Source organism: Eleutherodactylus coqui, chromosome 3 (genome assembly GCF_035609145.1).
Source record: "Eleutherodactylus coqui strain aEleCoq1 chromosome 3, aEleCoq1.hap1, whole genome shotgun sequence".
Lineage (NCBI taxonomy): Eukaryota > Metazoa > Chordata > Amphibia > Anura > Eleutherodactylidae > Eleutherodactylus > Eleutherodactylus coqui.
The window spans coordinates 61,915,630-61,937,287 of record NC_089839.1 but is presented as its reverse complement, the minus strand read 5'-3'; the positions used below and the strand labels follow the sequence as shown (position 1 = coordinate 61,937,287).

The window sequence follows — 21,658 nt, the reverse complement described above, 5'->3', positions numbered from 1 at the left end:
TAACCAATGTATAATATGTGAACATAGATGTTATCATTGAGCGTTTGCTTCCATTCTGCCTCTGCACATTGGATGACACTGTGTTTCTGTTTGTGTGTTAAATATTCCAGATCCTTGTAAAATAAACATGGCCAAACCATATGAATTCAATTGGCAGAAGCCTGTTCCTTCTTTCATGCAAGATGGAGCTATGTTTGACAGATACGAAGAGGTAAGAGACTGAATGGTTTATTGCTGTTACTGAGACATATCTGTAATGAGGACAGAATCGAAAGGAGGATCTTGTCTGGAAATGGGAAAACAGGTGCATTCATGGATTTTTCCTGCACGCGTCATGCGTATGACAGTCACTGCGTGAGGCTACGGAGACCAATGAGGGGGATGTATCATGGTAACATAGTTGTAAGGATTAAAAATACATACATACATACAATCCAGAGGAAGTAAAAAACACCAGGAGATGCAATAAAAGTCAGTTTTCTTTATTTTAGAGAAAAAAAATCCCTCCCGACTCAAGAATCTGGCAATCATAATAATCCTTAGGTCAGCCACCCATCTTTAGTAACCTAGTGATTATAACTTCTGATATAGCACTCAAGAAAAGCATCCAGGTCTCTTAGTGAGGTCTCCATCACCATGTCCTCAGGCAGAGAGTTCCATAGTCTCGCTGCTCTTACAGTAAAGAACCCCCTTCTATGTTGGTGTAGAAACCTTCTTTCCTCTAGACATAGAGGGCAGGGCGCCCCTTGTTACAGTCACAGTCCTGGGTATAAGTAGATGATGGGAGAGATCTCTGTATTGTCCCCTGATATATTTATACATAGTTATTAGGTCGCCCTCAACCGTCTCTTTTCTAAACTAAATAATCCCACTGTTGATAATTTCTCCATTCCATTTATTGCTTTAGTTGCCCACCTTTGTAGCCGCTCAAGCTCTGATATGTCCTTCTTGAGTACCGGTGCCCCAAACTGTCCACAATATTCCATGTGTGGCCTGACCAGTGACTTGTACAGAGGAAGAACAATGTTCTCATCATATGCCCTTAGACCTCTTAAGATGCGCTCCATAATTCTACTTGCCTTGGCAGCAGCTGCCTGACACTGGTTGCTCCAGTTAATCTTACATTTAACTAAAACCCCCAAGTCCTTTTCCATATGAGTGTTTCCCATTTAGTGTGTAATGGTGACATGTATTTCCTCTGCCCATATGCATAATCTAACATTTTCAGTGTTAAACCTCATTTGCCACTTTGTTGCTCAAGCCCCCAACTTATCCATACCCATTTGTAACAGTATCTTCTTTGCGTTTACTACTTGCATAGTTTAGTATCAAGTATTGATATTTTACTGTGCAATCACTCTACCAGGTCATTAATAAATATATATTTAAAAGAATAGGGCCTAATACTGCCCCCTGTGGTACCCCACTAGTAATGGTGACTCAATCAGAGTATGTACCATTTATAACCACCCTCTGCTTTCTATCACTGACCAGTTACTCACCCACTTACACACATTCTCACCAGACCAAGCATTCTCATTTTATATACCAACCTTTAATGTATCATACGCTTTGGAAAATCAAGATATATGAAATCCAATGATTCTCCCCAGTCCAGTCTAGAACTTACCTCCTTGTAGAAACTGATCAGATTAGTTTGATTTACCTGATCCCTCTTAGAAACTCTTGAAACTATTTCCCCACAGTAGAGTTTAAACTGTTTCTTAAGATTGTACATTATAACAGTATATCTTACAATGTGTTGGATGTGGTTAGAGATGATATATCATAGCTCTATGTCCTGTTATCTGGTTGATGTGGCTGGAGATAATATATTATAAAACTCTTCCACACCCTGTATTGTGATGGAGATTCCCGATGATCGTTCTGTACCAAGCGTTATTCCATAATCATACGCAGTATTGTATATATGACATTCCTTTTCATCAGGATTCTCTCATGTTCTTTTTAGGAATCATTTGCTTTTGAACCAAATTGCCTCTTTAAAGTGGACGAGTTCGGCTTCTTTCTCACATGGAAAAGTGAAGGAAAGGTATATAATACTGATGGTAATCTTGGAACCCCAAACCCCCTCACCCCCCAAAAAAACTGTGAAACATTTTAAACATTTTAGTTCCCTAAAGAGGTTGTCCAGTTGTAGACTATTGATGGGTTATTCTCAGGATAGGTCATCAGTAGTAGATCATCAGGTGTCAGTCTTTTGGGGCCCCCACTAATCTGGTTGGACCAGATGACTCTGGAGGTTCACTGGTTAGACCAGATGACCCTGAAGGTTCACTGGTAGGACCAGATAACCCTGAAGGTTCACTGTTTGGACCAGATGACAGTGGAAGTTCAATGGTTGGACCAAATGACTCTGAAGGTTCACTGGTAGGACCAGATGACCCTGAAGGTTCACTGGTAGGACCAGATGACCCTGAAGGTTCACTGTTTGGACCAGATGACCCTGGAAGTTCACTGGTTAGACCACATGACCCTGGAGGTTCACTGGTTGGACCACATGACCCTGGAGGTTCACTGGTAGAACCAGATAACTCTGGAGGTTCACTGGTAGGACCAGATGAGCCTGGAGGTCCCTTCCAACTCTACCATTCTATGAGATCCTGAACTTTTGGTGCTAAAAATAGAAAAAAAAGAAAAAGAAGGAAGATGAAGGAAAAAGAAAGAGAAGGGGAAAAAGGAAAATAAAAAATAATCCATTTCCTTCTTCTGCTTCTTTTTCCTTGTTTTTTCTTCTTTTTCCTGCTCTTTCCTCATTTTTCTTCTTTCTTTATTCTCCTTCTTCTTCATTAACATTGGCTTAAAAACAACTCAAAAATACTTATATGGACTCCTAGTTGACTTGAGATTGTTATACAGGGATTTTATGGCCCCAGTTTTAGGAGTCTTGGGTTCGGTTCGAACTAATTCAAACTGAACCAAATTTTTGGCTGAAAAACGGGGAACCAGCCGAGCTGAACTTTTCTCTCATCGCTAATGAAGATGACTCTTCTAAAGTGGAAAATCGCCATCTACCTTCACTATTTAATCCCATGCACTTCTCTGCATTGTTTAGTTTGATTTGTATGGAAGTCAGAACATTTAGCATTTTTATAAACACGCTCTGTTCACAATACTTTCCAAAACGCTTTCAGTTATTTTAAGTCTTCTTACTTTCCATTATAGGAAGGCCAAGTCTTGGAATGCTCTCTAATCAACAGTATACGCTATGGCTTAGTACCAAAGGTAATGTCATCTGATATATTTTATTGCTTCGTGCACAAAAACTCTTTTCTTTGCCGTGTTGCACTGGTTTAATTAACTGCGGTAAGGTTATCTAATTTGGAGCTTTTCTATTTTTCCTTTATTATGTGTGAAAATTCAAGATAAAATCCTTTAGATTTTTTTATGGTTAAATAAGACATTAAGGCGAAGGAGATCCAACTCAGCTGAAAGCTGATAACTTATAAGAACTGCAAATGACATCAGACCGTAAGCGACCTTATAATAATGAGCATGAAATGTCAGATACTAAATGTCATAGAGAAGCATTGTATTGAATGTGTAGATGCCACCTAAAATCACTGCACTGGAAGGAAGATCATTTCAGGTGGAAAATGGGAGAAAAATTTTAAATATTTGCAAAAGAAAATTTTCCCATAGTTCTGTTCAGAGATTTTTAGATTAAAACAAAGCCAGAGTAGCTAGGAGGTCCCTTGCCTAAGTGTCCGCAGTCAGGAAATGAATGCATTAGTGTACAGCCTGGTAAGCTTTTATCCCCAAATTGGAAGTTCAGGAGGTCATCTTGCGGCTGCAGGGGCACCTAATATCATCCCTGGTACAGGTACGAGGGACAGTGACAGCTCAGCGATATGTTCAGGACATCCTGCAGCCACATGGGTTCCTCTCATGGCGGCTTCCAAGAGGCATTTTCCTGCAGGGTAATGCTCAGCCGCTCACACAAGGGGTCACAGGAATGTCTCCACAACATCCCTGTCTGTATCACATTTTGTATACAAGTTAGAGGCAGTACAACAGGGTACTAGAGCCTCCATCTTTGCCTGTACAACATATTTTATCCAAGCTAGAGGCAGTACAACAGGGTACTAGAGCCTCCATCCCCGCCCGTATCACATCTTGTATCCAAGCTAGAGGTAGTACAACAGGGTACTAGATCTCCTTGCCCGCCCGCATCATACCTTGTATCCAAGCTAGAGGCGGCCCAACAGGGTACTTGAGCCTCCATCGAAGCAGCTGTCAGGACTGGTAGCACTCGGGGTCTCCGCGCCTGCACCGCCGCTCCTATCACCCGGGCTGCAGGGGAGTGCGGCTCAGGGGAGCCCCGGTCTTTGTGACCTCCCCTGCCTGACGTTATCCTGGGCGCCGACTCCGGGCGCGCACTCTTGTGCTCAGGGAGCGGGCGCCTAGGTAGTCGGGTTGCTGGGGACGCGGCAGGTGCCGTCCCACGTCGCGTCCCTGTTGCCACGACACCCCGGTGCCCTTGCTCTGTCTCTCTTTAGCAGGCACCAGGGGCTGTTTCTCCCAGCGTCCTGTGATTGGGTCCTGCTGCTCTCAGGCTCCCTGCCCCAATCAGCTGCTGGGGTGGGAGTTCTGACAGCATTTAAACTGCTCAGTTTCCTCCTACCTTGTATGTTTGGTCTCCAGCTACACCCCGTTACCTTGAATTGATGCCCTGTTTTGTCTTGCTTGTTTTGGACCGGACTTCGACTTCACCTGACCCCTTGTACCCCGTTCTCTCCTTTTACCGGCCCGGATTGCTTGACCTGTTTTTGTGTTTATTTTCCTGTATTTGTCTGTGAGTCTGACTCCCTGCCCTCATCCCTAGTGAGCCTAGGGACTGTCGCCCAGTTGTCGCCCTAGGGCCTAGCCTAGAGGGGCAAGTAGGTAGGGACAGGGGTTGAGAGTTGGACTAGGGACTTCCACCTGGCCAGAGTCCCGTTGTGACAGCAGCTGTGTGAGGCTTGTTTTTGCAGGACAACCTGTGGTTTCTATTGGTACCATTTTGGGCTCCATGTAACTTTTTTCCTTGAATTAGCTTTTAGCCATTTTTTATACATGATGGAGGGTCATGGCTTTTGACGAATGATGTATAGTATATATCAATAAAAGCCTTGTGATGTTAAGTCAAGCTTTTTCCTCTCATTTAGGATCCAAAAATCCTGTCTGCACTGGAGTCCGTTGGAAAAGCAGAAAATGACCTAGAAGGCCGGATAGTGTGTGTCTGCTCTGGTACAGACCTGGTGAACATCAACTTTACTTACATGGTGGCCGAAAGCGTCGAAGTAGCTAAGGTATTCCACAATTAAATACTGATAATGCTGCTGCGCTATTTTCGTGGCTGCTCTAATTTGCCGCTGTCCGTTACTGTATGACTTATTTCTGCGTGACCACAAAGGACAACGTAGAGTTTGTCAAGTCTATTAATTAGGCATATGTCAAGGCAGACTAAAGTGCCTCCTTGTACGTGTATGGCATCAGCTGATCATGCACCTTCAATACATGTTGGATGAATGATCATTCGTCCGATAGCTGTTTCCACTAGCACCCCCATACATAGGAACGTTCAGCTCGGCCGAATGATTGTAGCTTTAAGGAGGTAAGCTGCAACCAGACACTTCTGACATCGGCTTTACAAGAGGATTGGGTGCTGAAATTCAATGTCCCCTATCCTTCTTTCCTTCAACATCATCTGTCCAAGTAAAAGTGAGTCCCCCCTATACACATCAGGGAGTCATCCGGCCCCTCTATTTTCAGTGGATTTGGACAACTGATGTGTATAGGGGCCCTTAGTTGAAACGGGTTCCAAGTGAGTCTGAAGGGTAGCGGTATCTTATAACCTGGATATAAAGTTCAGGACCCTGATCTGTCAGCCAGAATGGAGTACAGTTAGGCTGCTTTCACAGTGTTAGGGCTCAGTTTGGGGTTTCCGTCCCTGCTCTGTTTTTGGAGTAGGGAAAGGGAAACAAAGTGGAAAAAAAACAGATCCGTTTTTTTATTTCATTGGGATTTAAAAAAAACAAAACAAAAAACAAAAAAAACCCAACATTGTGCAGTTTAGACAGCAGGCGTTCAGTAGCGAACGGCCGCTGTGTTATCTCAATGGAGAGGGGCGGGGGAGCGAGAGGAGAGAAATCTCCTGCATTCCCCCGCCCCCCTGCTGGCCACTCCATGAGTGAGATAGCTCAGCTAGCTTCCGTGCAGGAGTACGGGAGCTAGGGAACACAGGGGCGAGTGTCGGACATCGTTTGCCCGACACTCGTCCTGTGTAATTGGGCCTTTACTCTCCCTCACTCAGCAAGACTCAGCATGGACAAGAACTTCATTTTAATAGGCACCATATACTCCTCAAAGGGTTTTTTGGGGGGGCTTTACTATCGATGATTTATCATCACAACAGGCCATCAATAGTTGATCAGCTGGGGTCTGCCATTAGGACTGCCAGCGATCAGCTGTTGTGATGCTGGCTGTCAATTCGGATGAGCTGGAAGCTGCTGCAGCTGCAATGTGAATGGAGCTTTCAGCTTCTGGCTCTCTGCACTGACAGTGAGCTTTATAGCAGCTGATCACCGGGGTCCCAAGTGGCAGACCCCTACCGTACAACTATTGATGACCTATCATGAAGGTAGGTCATCGGTAGTAAAGTTCTGGAAAACCGCCTTAATTTCTTCTGTGCTGGCGCTGCCGGGAAATTGAGAACTTGATGTTTGGTTCCCCTAAATTCCCTAATTCCATTGCAAAAAAGGCCTTGAACCGAGTCTCACTGTAAAATACTACTGACCTCTATTGGTATTTTGTTTTTAATTTGAGCTTCACGGGATCTTTTAGTCATAATTCAGTATTACTACTGGACCTGGTGCAAAATCTGTACTAGGAACCCCTTATTATCCTTCAACTTATCATTGACTTTAATGTTTTGTTAAAGGGCTTTTTTAGTAAAAACAAAGCATTGCAGAATAGCGGCTGCATGGAGCAGCCACAGGTTGGGTACTCAGCTGTCAGGGACAGCCTAGTGCCCAGTAGAGAAGGTGCAAGTATTATCTTTTTTTCTTTTGACTGTTTTTGACTACTGGATATCTGCATGCAATAAGTGTCGTGTATACAACGGCAGCCGACTACCAGGACAACTGTCAGATAATAGCATTGCTGGGTGTAACTAGACTCAGTACAGACCTGTTTGTGATACCTGCAGATTATCAAGGCTGCTGTCTCCTGTAGCTGGGGTTGCAATGGCATCCGCAGATACAAATCTGAATTAATTTTAGAGGTTCTCTATGGGACCAAAAAGGAGGGGGGGTAAGCGCCCCCCTCTTTTCAGTCACATAGACTTGTTATTTGTATAGCGCCAACTTATTCCGCAGCGCTTTCAGGTAATTAATTTATTACCCAAAAACAATCACAGAAAATGACCGTTACTTACTGACTGAGGAGTGCATATAGCTGCATCCTCTCACCATGCAGGCAGCAAACTACCAAATGAGGGAGCTAATTGCACCTGTGAGGGACACCGATGAGACAGCCACTCACACAGCCTCTTTATATAGAGGGGGGTGGGGGTAGCTGCTTGGTGTATAATCCCACACAGAGTGAATAGAAAGTGGCAGACCTTCTGATACATGTAGTGCACCATGCAGACCAGCAACCTATTAATGACGCTATAGTTGGGCGGGTTGCCCTGCACTTCAAATTGTAAACCACATTGGTACTGCCACCCTGGGCTCCCCCTGGAGTTTTAAAGCCACACTGCATGGGAATGATAGATAATAAATGCAAGGCATTGGTTGGATGTTGGCCAAGATACATGAGCCCACTAACCGCGTCAAGGTTCCTTGCATGTAGTGGGTCCCTATACTACTATAAATACATCACAGAAGAGGAAATATAAAAACAATCACAGAACATGGCCATATACTTACTGACTAAGGAGTACATATAGCTGCATCCTCTCACCATGCAGGCAGCAGACTACCAAATGAGGGAGCTAATTGCACCTGTGAGGGACACCGATGATCTCGTGTCATGCGTGCTCCGCGTGCGATTCATCGCTACGGATCACGCTATGACAAATCGGCCTAAATCACTGGATTCGTAATCTGCTTTTTTACTGATTCTCGCATCAGGCGAAAATCGCACGAAAATCACATAACTTTCTCACCTGTGTGAAAGCAGCCTCAGTCTTATGTGTACAGGGGCTCTAAGGAAAGCCTTTAGGAGGGAACTGGAAAGCGTTGTGGGAAAGATATATTCTTGGAGTCCGCCCGGTCATGGCTACAAAGCTTTGCAGCCAGCCCCACTGACATGATGACATGATGGGTCTTCTTTGGGTGCTTCACATGTTGCTGATTTGCTGCAGATTTAGTTGTGAATTCTGGTGCAGATCGGCATCAGATTTCACCCCTTCCATTAGAATTTAATGAAAACTCTTTACTTTATAGTATTGGTCTCTTTCTTTGATGTTTAGAAAGCACAAGTTCTGTGTGAATGAGCCATAAGATTGTAGAAAGAGAATTTACACATGGTTGGCAGATGCATTAAGAACCCTGCACCCGGCTCAATATGTTTCAGGGTATCCTTACTGTGACATGTGCCAGATATCATGTAGCAATAGAATAAACGGCTGTGATCACCAATGTAATAATGGTAATAGTGTCGGCAGGATTAGCACTGCTGCCGGGATTACTTCCCTATGTATGCTTGTGCACATGTGCAGGGAATGACTGTAGATACACTCAGTACTGCACTGCATGGAATATGTTTATTAGTATTCAGCCCTACAAAGGAACAGATTGCAAATGGAACTCCATTCTTTATGATCTGATTATGCTAACTGTGGAACATTTAACAGAGAACGGAGCCGGCCAGCAGGGCCGGGATCCTCACGCAGTGTAACCAGTAATGTACGCTCCATCGCCGTGTAGGTTGTCCTCCTCCAAAATCATGCTGCTTGTTTAATTGGTAATTGAGTTGGCGCTGTTATAGAGGACAGGGCATCCCTACTGACATGTCTGTTTTACTGAATTGTATTCCCCATGATATAACAATTCTGGAGCAGCTTTTCTTACAGCTCTACATTGTACCTTTCCTATGTTATTTCTGAATAGATTGACAACTGGATGTTTCCAGTTGGGGGTGGGAGGTGGGGGGGGGCTGTCCCTATACAGTCCGACAGTCACATTTGGTGAGCAGAATAGTAATGGTGGAGAATCACTGGCAAGAAAACCCTCTTTTTGAAGGGTAGGGAGCTGAAGTTTTTGAATGAATCAAGGGAGGAAGTTCCTAGATAGGTGAAGCCGGCCCCAAGTCCTGTTATACCCAACTAAGTAAACATTTGAACAACAAATGCCAAAATGATTAAAAACATTTTTAGGTATAATCTGTAGATACATATGATTACATAAGATAGATATTTGCCACAGTTCTCTTTTTTCTTATAAAACCAGTATATATACGCGTTTCGAGGTTGGCAGATCTCTTCCTTAGTACTTGCTGAGGACATATGTCTAGATGCTGACGATTGTCCTTAGGAGAAGAGTCATCGTTAGTCTAGTGAAAGTTGCCAGTTGGTGGGAAGAAGGGTATTATTGTACCTTGACACCACCGGAAATGGTGGATGCTGTGAAGCGTAAGGCTCTTTGACAGCCAGGTGATGCCCCCTGTTTGTGATTGGCTGCACACCTGGCTCCCCGCCCCTGGTCTCACAGGTCCTGGAAGTGAGTAATGACTGCAGTCTTGGTTATCACTTGGGTCCTCAGCCTGTCAGCTGGGCCACCTTCAGCACTCTGCTCCGTTCTGCCTACCATCGTCGGCCTCTCAGCTGCGCCTGCTAAGCACTCCGCTCACCGGTGACAGGCTGCACTCCACTCCGTTCTAACTGCTGTCGTCGGCCCCTCAGCTGCTCCCCCTCAACACTCTGCTCACCGGTGATAGGCTGCATAAAAGGTGCGCCGGTGACAGCGGCCCCGCTAGGGGACATGGCGGAGAGTGTGACTGCGGCCCACTAGGGGACATTCCGTCCACTGTGAGAGTGCCTCCGGCCATTATGATACCAGGGAGGGTAAGGAGACATAGTACAGAGAGATGGGAGTCCGCCGTCTAGCACATTGACAGCGCAGCTCCCACAGGCCGCCGGTTACAGTCAGAGAGGGGCTGGGAGCAGGGGCGCCGCAGCAGATGCACGCTGTAGCCAGTACAATTACAGCAGCCACGGGATGGAAGATGGCAGTGGGACACTCAGTTCCTCGGGCTGTGCAAGGCAGATGTCAGCGGCACCCTCTCCTCAGGAAACCCGACTGCTGTGGGGATTGCCAGGACCTGTGAGCATGAGACAGTGGAGGCAGCCCTGCAGCCAATCAGAAACAGGGGGCATCACCTGGCTGTCAAACAACTTTACCCTTGACCACACCCACCACTTCCAGTGGCCTCAAGGTACAATAATACCGGGAAGAAGGAGGACCTTTGATCTGGACGAATTTGTTGCATCCTAAATTACAGCTCGATCTTTAGATGGGATTGAGCTGCGGAAGGGCCATGTGACTAATGAACAGGATGTTCAGGTCAAGGAGGAGGCCACCAAATACTCAAATATTGCAGCCCTTTTAAACAGCTGATCAATAAAGGTGCCAGGAGTCAGCCTTTCACCGATTTGATACCCCTTTAAATTTACATACCCCCAAATGATATAGATCTTTTCTTTAACTAGCCCAACTAAACACAACTCTAAACAGTCTTGCAAGTTTTAAAAAATGGCTGAAAAAAAAAGAGAGAATTTGTTTGTTTCTTAAAGAAGTTTTAACAGAGGCGTTAAACTATTGATGAACTATCCTCAGCATGGGTCATCAATATTGGATTGGTGGAGGTACACTGCATAAGATCCCCGCTGATTGAAATGGCAGCAGTGCTTGGGTGAGCACAACTGTCACTTCCAATCACAGTGCTGTACATTGTATAGCTGCTGTTCCTGGTATTGCAGCTCAGTCCCATTCACTTCTGAGGCCATGTGACCGATGATCGTGACGTCACATGCCTGAGAAGAGGCCATGGCGCTCACCTGAGTTCCATGACCTCTTTAATCAGCAAATTATGGGGAAGTGGACTCTGCTGATCTACTACTAATCCTACCCTGAGGGTAGCTTATCGATAGTTTAGTGTGTGTGAGTTGCGCCCCATTGGCTCTTGCGCAACTCCCATTGGATAGCACACCTGTCCATGCATTTTCCCATTCACATAGATGCAGTGCACAGGCATGCATTACCATGTCCTATGTGTTGTCCGTGATACGGAGAGGATTAACACATGCGATGAGGCTTTTTGCCCATAGCCCCATAGGCTACAAGGGGGTTGTGAAGTAGCATGGACGGCACATAGACCTAAATACACCAGTGTGCTGGAGACCTAATGGGGTTAGCAGGCGAATTGCCTTGGAAAAATGCAGTAATGCAAATAATTTACTCGTATATGCAGTGAAATTCCTTTAGTCTGGCATTAATGATATTTGCCTGATTATAAGATATACTCACACCAGACCACACAATACTATATACTGAGGGAATTATGGGAATTGGGGGTTTTGTAGATATAACGGGCTCGGAACTACATTGGTGCTCTGATGACTTATTAGAGAGTATTTGCAGGAAAAATCAGGAAATGATTAGGTTTCAAAAAGTGAATGTTAGAGAGATTAGCGGAGGTCTAATTCCAGCGGGACGCGAGCGAGATTGCTCTATTACACTGCTATTTCCCACAGCTTGTCAACATATTGCCACTACAAGTTGTGACAAGCAGGTGTAACAGGTAATGAACGTTCCCACAGTCCTCCACTCTCATTATTACTAGACTTCACATTACTGTACAGCTGGGGCCCAGGAAATTAGGAAGTACTGTATATTGATCCCGAGTAGTAACCCTTTACTGACTGGCATCGTGCCTTTCTACGGAGGAGTTACCTTGAGTTCCAGTGTCAGCATGTCAAAGGGCTCCCATAGAAACTTAGGAGCGCCAGAAGTGTACGGTCGAGGGGTTGTTGGTAAGAGTATACTGGAAGAGAATGCTTAAGGCGATTTTACACGGGCTGTAAGTGCTGCAGCAGATTTTGCCGTGGAAATTCTGCAGCATTTATAGTACTAGCCACGTGGAGAGGATTTCTGCACATTTACAGTACAAGCCACGTGAAGGGAATTTCTGTGGCATTTACAGTACTAGCCAGGTGTAGGGGATTTCTGCAGCATTTACAGTACTAGCCAGGTGTAGGGGATTTCTGCAGCATTTACAGTACTAGCCAGGTGTAGGGGATTTCTGCAGCATTTACAGTACGAGCCACGTGGAGGGGATTTCTGCAGCATTTACAGTACAAGCCACGTGGAGGGGATTTCTGCAGCATTTACAGTACTAGCCACGTGGAGGGGATTTCTGCAGCATTTACAGTACGAGCCACGTGGAGGGGATTTCTGCAGCATTTACAGTACTAGCCACGTGGAGGGGATTTCTGCAGCATTTACAGTACGAGCCACGTGGAGGGGATTTCTGCAGCATTTACAGTACTAGCCACGTGGAGGGGATTTCTGCAGCATTTACAGTACGAGCTACGTGAAGGGGATTTCTGCAGCTTTTACAGTACTAGCCACGTGGAGGGGATTTCTGCAGCATTTATAGTACTAGCCAGGTGTAGGGGATTTCTGCAGCATTTACAGTACAAGCCACGTGGAGGGGATTTCTGCAGCATTTACAGTACGAGCTACGTGAAGGGGATTTCTGCAGCATTTATAGTACAAGCCACGTGGAGGGGATTTCTGCAGCATTTACAGTACTAGCCACGTGGAGGGGATTTCTGCAGCATTTACAGTACGAGCCACGTGGAGGGAATTTCTGCAGCATTTACAGTACTAGCCACGTGGAGGGGATTTCTGCAGCATTTACAGTACGAGCCACGGGGAGGAGATTTCTGCACCTTAAAGATTCTTTAAAACCCCTTCACATGGCTTGTGCCGTAAATGCTACAGAATTTGCGCAGCATCTATTGCCCATGTGACAGGGGCCTCATAGCAAAGGAAAGATCTAATAGGAGAACTCTGAGGATATGGTAACAGTAAGAGCTGCACAGACTGATGTCCGCAGAACACTGTACAATGTAAGCCATGAAAGTCCAAAGTATAGAAACAGAACGCCGCGGCAGAACTTACTTATAGTGCTTTGTTGGCTCCCCGTCACCCCCTACTGGCAGCTTCATTTAATACATTTAACCACATAGCGTTATATAGCTTCAATATATTCTACAGCACGTTAAAACTTAGAGGGGACATGATCCAAGGGATTTGTGATAAACGTCTGAGGCCCCAACGATCCTAAGTATAGGACCCCTCTTTTTCTTGCTGTGGGTTGACCGCACCGCCCAATGAATGAATGGAATGGTGGCCGAGTATGCATGTTACTGCTTCATTCCTTTCAATAGGGCTGATGGAAATAGTCAAGTTCAGGTGCTTGGCTACCTTCAGTAGTCTCATTGAAGATGAATCTCGCAGTGCGGAGGAGACGGGGACATGAGGCTCCTGTTCTCAGGATTGGTGAGGGTCCCAGCGTTGATAGGCGATAAAAGTTGTTATCGGACCACACTGGTACCGATCTGATGACCTTGTTGCCAGGTGCCAAATTGGTAGATATGGAAGCCCGTGATGAGATTTGCTAGCAATTATCTATCAATAGCATGAAATCACTCCATGTCATGTCAAGACACTTAAACATGAGAACTCAATGAATTCTTCTTTATTATCAACATTACTAACTCAAGAGTTACTTGGTACAAAGACTAATGTTACATAGGTGACAAAGCTGATTGATCATAAGGCTTATTGACATCTACCAAATAGTCTCAAAGCTCTTAAGGCCCGTCTCAGACATAGAAATCACTGCAGTCAGGATATTGCTGTTGCATTAGATGCTATAACTGTGTGTCTTCTCTGTTAACATAGCTCAGCCTTATTTAATTTGTCTGCTGACTTCTTATCTTAAAATCCTAGTTCCCGGCACTACAAAGCATAGGTTTTAGTCTTCTATTTGAGGGTGAATAGTCCAATACAAGGTAAGAAACACACTTTATATTCAAATTGGGAATATCCCTTCAAGCTCCACAAAAGCAACAGTTAACATCTGTACATGTATATGGGTGTAATTACAAGCCAATTCAGGAAAGTGTAGATCAGTAGCACCCAATGGCTTGCCGCATGTACAAGGAGGGAAAAACTATTTCTGTGGGTCCTGGGAGACAAATGAGAATTAAATTGTGTCCCATGGGATTCTTCACCCATCCCTAGAATTCATGTGGTTGCATTGCCTTGTACTGTATCGCAGGAGAAACGGATGTCACCAATATACACTAAATGGGGTACGGCTAGGAAAAAGTGATATGGAAAAAGACTTGGGGGTACTAGTGGATTGTAGACTAAACTGGAGTAACCAATGCCAGTCAGCTGCTGCAAAAGCTAATAAAGTCTTGGGGTGCATTAAAAGAGGTATAGGGACGAAGGACGAGAACATTATCCTCCCACTATATAAGGCACTTGTCAGGCCTCACATGGAATACTGCGTACAGTTCTGGTCACCGGAGCTCAGGAAAGATGTTGCAGTGCTTGGAGGGGGTTCAAAGAAGGGCAACTAAACTAATAAATGGAATGGGAGGACTGGAATACCCAGAGAGGCATCAAAATTGGGATTATTTACCCTGGAAAAAAGATGGCTAAGGGGCGATCAAATAACTATGTATAAATACATGAGGGGACGATACAAGGATCTCTCCCATGATCTGTTTATACCCAGGACTGCGACGGTAACAAGAAGGCATGTACTACGAAAGCAGGTTTCATCACCAACACAGAAGGGGGTTCTTTACTGTAAGAGCAGTGAGACTGTGGAACTCTCTGCCTGAGGACGTGGTGATGGCAAAATGACTAGACATCTTTCTAGAGTGCTATAATATTACAGGATATAGACATTAAATACCCACCGGGGTTGTTGATTCAGGACTTACATTTAGGTAGGAACTATCAAACGTTGATCCAGGGATTATTTTGACTGCCATTATAGGAACGGGAAGAAATTTTTCCCCCGAATGGGCTAATTGCCTTCTGCCTCTGTTTTTTTTTGCCTTCCTCTGGATCAACAAGGGAGTTGAAACAGGCTGAACTAGATGGACATTGTCTTCATTCAGCCTAACATACTGTGTTACATATTATCAGTACAGTCGTCTCATTGTACTGGATGCTGTATAATAGAGGAGTATTCTTATATTGTCAGACCTGAGTCTCCCAACCAGACACAATGCAGTACTCCATTATGGATTCAGTAATGTAAAACGCTGTACTAATGAGAATGAGCTTGGAATAGTAGAGAACATTTGGCTGAAGCACTTTATGTTGACGCGGAACTACTGTACAATACTGGATGAAAAGCTGACAGTTGCGTATTTATATTTCATAGAATTGAAAATAACGAGTATGTCGGAAGTTAGGAGCGACCTCATACTGTGATATTGTTTAATAAAAGTCAGTGAAATTAGGAAAAATGATGTGACAACAACATAACTACTGCCTAATACAGAACACATGCTCATTACGCCTCTGATGTCATTTCTACTTCATGTAGTCATTGATCAGATGTGTGGGTTCTACAGGGTGATACAAAAAGAATGTCGCTAAAGTGAAATCACGGCTGCATAACGAGACGACACAAAACTCTTTGTTTCAATGGTTTTGTTCCACTAGCGGGATTCTCGCGCCATATTACAACGCGTGAGAAAGGATAGGACTTGCCCCATCTTTCTTGCACATAGTTTTTCTACATGTGAGAAAGATAGGGTAGGACCTATCTTCCCGCTTCTTCTTTTCAAACTCACACATGATAGCGCCGAGTTTGAATAGTCAAAAAAAAACAACAACCTGGTTCATTCGCTAAGATGCTCCATAGCGGCAGGCTTATTAGCGCATGCGCCCATCTGTATAGGCCCTAAATATGATTTCTTCATACTTTTAACAGCCAGAATGTCATGAAGGGATCAAAGAACTCTTCAAGTTTTTAATGCGCCTTCAGATGTTTGATGTGGGCGCCGTTGGTGGCTTTAGACGACGTAAAGTGGGTAGAACTGGACTACTGACTTGACATGTGTCATGTGACTAGCGGTGCCCACATCGAAGATATGAAGGGGCATTAAAAACCTGAAGAGCTCTTTGATCCTTTCATGCCATTCTGGCTCTTGTATGTCAAACATACAACATTCCCACGGCGGAATATCGCAGCAGAGTCCGACACGGCGCCCCACAAAGACCCCATACTCACCTCTCCGAATCTGCCGTGAGAGTCCCGTTTGGCGAGCATGCGCAATGCAGTGTATGACGCGCCAGCGGTGGGCGGTGACGCGTAATCACACAATAGTTCTGCTCTGCTCACAGTGGAAGTATCACGTACGATGACTTCCATTGACTACAATGGAAGCTGGGCGCACGGTTTTCTGCGGCAATTAGAAAACATGCCGCAATGTCTTTCACGCTGCGGAATTCCGCGGTAGAATTTCGCAGCATGAACATTGCAAGGCAAAAAGCTATTAGGTTCAGTAGAATCTAATAGCTGCGGGATAACGCCGCGTAAATTGCTGCAGAAATCCATCCGTGGGAATTAGGCTTAAGGTTTAATTAGTTTACAATTAGTTTTTCATTCAGTTTAAAGCATGTCATTATTAAATGGTTACTCCCATCATAGGGAACTTTCTGTTTGGTGGCGGGGCTTCGCTGATTCTGAGATTGCAGCCCCAGCGTGGCATACAAACTGTGGGCAGTGGACAACATGCATGTGTACAATGGAACCACTGGAGATGGCTGAGCTCAAGCCTTCAGATAGGGAATATCTGCTTGTGGTTGGAGGCAAAAATACCTGCAGCTAATGTGTCTATACTAAACCATACATTGTATAACAAAACTTGTATCAAAACACCAGAGCTGAAACATTAAGCAACTTTGTAATAGAACTTGATTAAAAAAATGTTTATACTTTATTTCTACGGCGCAGAGCATTAGGCCTAATTACCATGGGCAGATTTCTGCTGCGTATCATGCGGCAAAAATCAGCGGCGTTGCCCCGCAGCTATTAGGTTCTATTGAACCTAATAGCTCAATGCTCACGGTGCGGAATTCCACCGTGGACTTCCACCCCGTGAATTCTTCCATACTCACCCGCGGCATGATCTATTTGCTGCGGGCGTACGCATGGACGGCCTCCATTGCACTCAATGGAAGCCGTCCGTCACGCTATAGTGTGAAAATGCTTCCCCGCCTACCGCCGGCTCGTCATGCCGGCTGTCGGGCGGCGGAGGTAAGTATGGGGTCTTTTGGGAGGGGGGGGGGGGGCGCCGTGACGTGTGAGAAAAACCCTATGTTGTCTGATCTTCCTGTTCTACTCCCTTCCATCTGTCCCCTACTATCCTTTACATACATGTGGTAGACAAGCAAGCAGTAGGGAAGCGTGACTGCCAGATCAGATGACACGGGGTTCCTTTGGTCTGTTACCGTAGAGCTGCATCGCTCTGAATAATAGCTGTAGAACCAAAATAACTGGAAACTTTTCATCAAGTTTACAAAGTTGCTTCATCTTTCTTTTAACCCTTTCCAATCCACTGTCTGACGTTTGAAGGCATTCTGATTGAAGGCTGAACAGCTACGATGTCGGAAAACGTCCGGCAGGGTATTCTTACTGTTTATTACTGGCCCATCTGTTGTCGGGGGCTTCTCAAGCATGTCCCATACCGCAGTACTGGCTCTAGCCAAGAGATGGCACCATTGTGAAATGGCAGAAAGAGAAAGCTCCCTAGGAAACCCTGAATCCAAAATTGGATTGCAAAGGGTTACATGATGCTGGGGCATCTATAGCAAGTCTTTGTGAAGCTGGACATAGCCTCTAATCACTCAGGGTATACTTATGTAGAGATCATGGACTCCAGGACTCCACAAGATAATGCATGATTTTATGATTCTCTCTACCCTCCATGGGAATTAAAGGGATTCTGCCATCAGGTTCATGAAGTTTCCAGGAATTCAGCAAACGAGGAGTTTGAATTTGCAATGGTTTATTAACCATCTCTGTGCAATAACGTGTTTTGTGGATGGATTTCCCTTCTTCAGATCACACAGAGCTCCCTGGCATCCGTACAAGGGGAATCCATCTCTTAAGTCTTAAGTCTTACTAAGCAGACCTCGTGTACCGTACATATACTAACCATAAAAAGGCAACAAGGCTTCAAATATCAAATCTTGATTGAAATTCCTACATACATGCATATATTATAAATGGGTACTGCAGCAAAAAAGACACCGTCTCATAACTCAGCATAATCCAAGTATACAATGTTAATCTTATGTTAAATATATAATATAATATAATGCAATGAAGTCACCATGTATATCTAATAATAAAAGATCTATAGCAGATTAAGTCAAAACTAGTGACATAATCCAAAGATATAGTGCAATATCCGCTATCTAGTAGATCAATACAGAGCCATATTCAGTGTTGATACATTACCTATTGATCTACTAGCGCATATAGTTGATATTGTTGGAATATTGCACTTTATTTCTGGATTATGTCACTAGTTTTGACTGAATCTGCTATAGATGTCTTGTTATCAGATGTACATGGTGGGTTCATTGCACTATACACTTTAGGCTGGGCACACATGAGCGTATCTCGCAGTGTGCGGTCTGTGAGATATACACGTGCAGCGCACAGCCAAAATTCAATGACATTGTTTAGGGGCTGCAGGCTGCCCATCACCATGTTCTACCTTGGCATATATGATAAAACATGCTGCGTTTTTTTTGCTCATGTGAGCAGCAGCACGGCCGTCTGTGCGGTCCTGGTACAGCGTATTACGCGCACAAAACCTGCCCACATAATATGCGATTACCATACGCTTGTGTGAGACAGCTCTTATCTTGTATTATATATATATTAGTGGGTCGCATTAACATAATGTTTCACAGTATACATTAATTATACTTTTAATATATGCAATTTATGCATGCATGTAGGAATTTCAGTAAAGATTTGATATTTTTAGAATTGTTGCCTTTTTGTTTTTCGGATTTGTTACTGTATTCTATGATGCAGCGTGATATGTGGTGATGGTGCAGATATGCTATAGTACTACATATGTATGATTGTGTGTGCTGTTTCTGATTGGTGATTATTTTTCATGTACATATGTATAAATCCCACTACTTAAGTATTTAAAGGAGCTGCAGCACTCAAGCGCCACTTCTTCAGGCCGGTGAGATCACAATCATCGGTCGCACGGCCTTTCTTCAGCTCAGTCTCACTCAAGTGAATGGGATTGAGCATCGCTGCTACATAATGAACAGCCCTGTGCTTCAGATACCATGAAGAGGCCACACCGCTTATCTGAATACTGTGGCCCCTTCAATCAGCTGATCGTCCAGAGTCGGGCGCCCCACCAATCTTAAGGATAGGCCGTAAATACTTAATTCCCAGAGCGTTCTTCCAATCTATATATCTGTAAACATAATAGTAATTTGTCCTAAATACTCTGATCTATAATACTTTTGTCTCTTGTTGGGGAGGGTTATGTGTGTTTTTGGTGTCGGAAACCAATTGTGAAGCGTCTTTAAGCAACTTGCTTGTTCTCCTTCTGTCTTGATAATTTGACAATATTGAGTGTAAAGTACAAATGTATTTCACTGCTCGTCTTGCTTCTGTTGCAGTATGTCTTCTATGGAGTGATTTTCCTTATTTGTACTCTGTGTTTGTATGTCTTTCAGCAATGGGTAGAAGGGCTAAAATCTATCACGCATAACTTTAGAGCCAACAACGTCAGTCCAATGACATGTCTCAAAAAACAGTAAGTGTCTTCCATGTGTCTATTTGTTACTTGTTTTCTATATTATGTATCGGAATCGTTTTCTTACAATTCTATAAGGCTGCTTCACACCGGCGCCCGGGGTTCTGCTTTCCTGCTTTGATCTGGGAGCAAGAAAGGGGAAACTCAGTGGCCAGGCGGCTCCGTCTCAGGATGGAACTGAACAGCTCTGAACGGACCCCATTGACTATAATGGGGTCTGCCCGCTTTATGCTCAGCTGCCCGCCTTTTAGACGGAAGAAAAAACTCTACATTCAGCGCTTTTTCTTCCGGTATTTTGCGCCAGATCTGCAACGGATCCTCCGACCAGAGGCTCCAATGTGAAACCATCCTTATTTGTACAAGGAACCAAGTGACCAACATGGTAGTTGCGGATGAGGCTTTATTTCCCTCTTGGCTGGTTAAATGATAGGGCTTCGGTATTTGCATATAGCTTATGCACATTTTTGGAGCTTCAAGAGGATTACAGTACGTCACTAGCCCAGTGTTTAAATAGTCCGAGAAAAAAATATAAATATACATGTATTCATGTGCAACTACGCCCTATAGCGGCGAGCATAGTTGCGCATATGCCCATCTGAAGAAGCCCTAAAAAAAACCTAGCAGAAGTGCCCATCTGAGTGCTGTTACCATTCGGCTTTCTCAGTCACTGCTTGAAGTAGTGTACAGGCTTCATAGAAAGTTTGTAGACTCCATTCACCGCTTGCCATAACATATGAACGGGTACAGCACTCAGATGAGCGCTTTTACCCAATTCATTTAGCCATCGGTGGGAGTCTCGGGAGCCGGACCGCCACCACTCAAAACTACTGACATATCACTATCACATAAGCTACTCATACATTTAGAACAGGGGTAACAAAGCAATTGGTATTTAGTGGGGACTGTTAGTATTTACTAAAGCAGGCATGTAAGGGAAGCAAACAGGCCATCCTCAACAGCCCCTGTAACACTGTTATACTGTACTTATTGTACATAAAGGTGCATTCAAACGTGGCGTAATTTTGCACTATAGACAAATCTGTTTAAGCGTAACTTTACTATCCAAAAACTTTTGACATATCATAGTGACATGTCAAAAGTTTTGATCAGTGGGAATTCAGGTGCTGAGATCCCTAGGATGAAGCAACAGAAGTCCTCAGCTGAGTGCTTAACACCAAAATTGCCCAAAGGGCAAGGAACCCTCCCACCTCCGTCCTCGTTGAATACCCTTATTACAATCTAACTTTTATTGGTCTTAAAGGGCTTTTGTCATTAAAATAATAATTCTATACTCACCTATTCCTCCCCAAGCAGACTCCTTACAGCATCTTCTCCTTGCTGAACTTTTCCAGGCTCAGCTCACTGCAAGCCAACTGGCTTGTTATGAAGCTGGCATTCCTCTCATTCTTCTTCTTGACACTCAGTGAAGGTCACATCCCTGTGACTTAGCGTTCACTGGCTAGGAAGGAATGCTGATCTATTGCAGAGACAGCAGGCATGAGCAGCCTCTGCAATAGCTCGGCAATCCGTGCTGGGCTGTGAACTAGTGACGTAGCGTACATTGGCTGGCAGCAAGGAGACTGCCTGTGAATGTACTTAACGTCACAGGATGCAGAAGATTTAGCCAGCTGGAGGTGAGGTGACACCCCCCCCCCCCTCCTTCCCCGGACTGCAGGAGCCAGGAGAAAATAGGTGAGGTGAAGATCTGGTAAGTAGACTGACGGGAGGAATAGGTAAGTGTAGAATTAT

General features: G+C 44.5%; 1 protein-coding gene across 4 annotated transcripts in view; it reads left to right on the top strand.

Moving 5' to 3' along the window:
- PLCB4 (phospholipase C beta 4) overlaps window positions 1-21,658 on the top strand; it is a 306,829-nt gene that overhangs the window by 155,319 nt on the left and 129,852 nt on the right. For all 4 annotated transcript variants that reach the window (XM_066595660.1, XM_066595661.1, XM_066595658.1 and 1 more), the window contains 5 exons: window positions 111-211; window positions 1,973-2,053; window positions 3,187-3,246; window positions 5,169-5,312; window positions 19,830-19,909. In XM_066595660.1, the coding sequence (XP_066451757.1) occupies window positions 128-211; window positions 1,973-2,053; window positions 3,187-3,246; window positions 5,169-5,312; window positions 19,830-19,909 (449 nt within the window). In that variant the 5' untranslated portion in view covers window positions 111-127. The remainder of the gene's footprint in view (window positions 1-110; window positions 212-1,972; window positions 2,054-3,186; window positions 3,247-5,168; window positions 5,313-19,829; window positions 19,910-21,658) is intronic.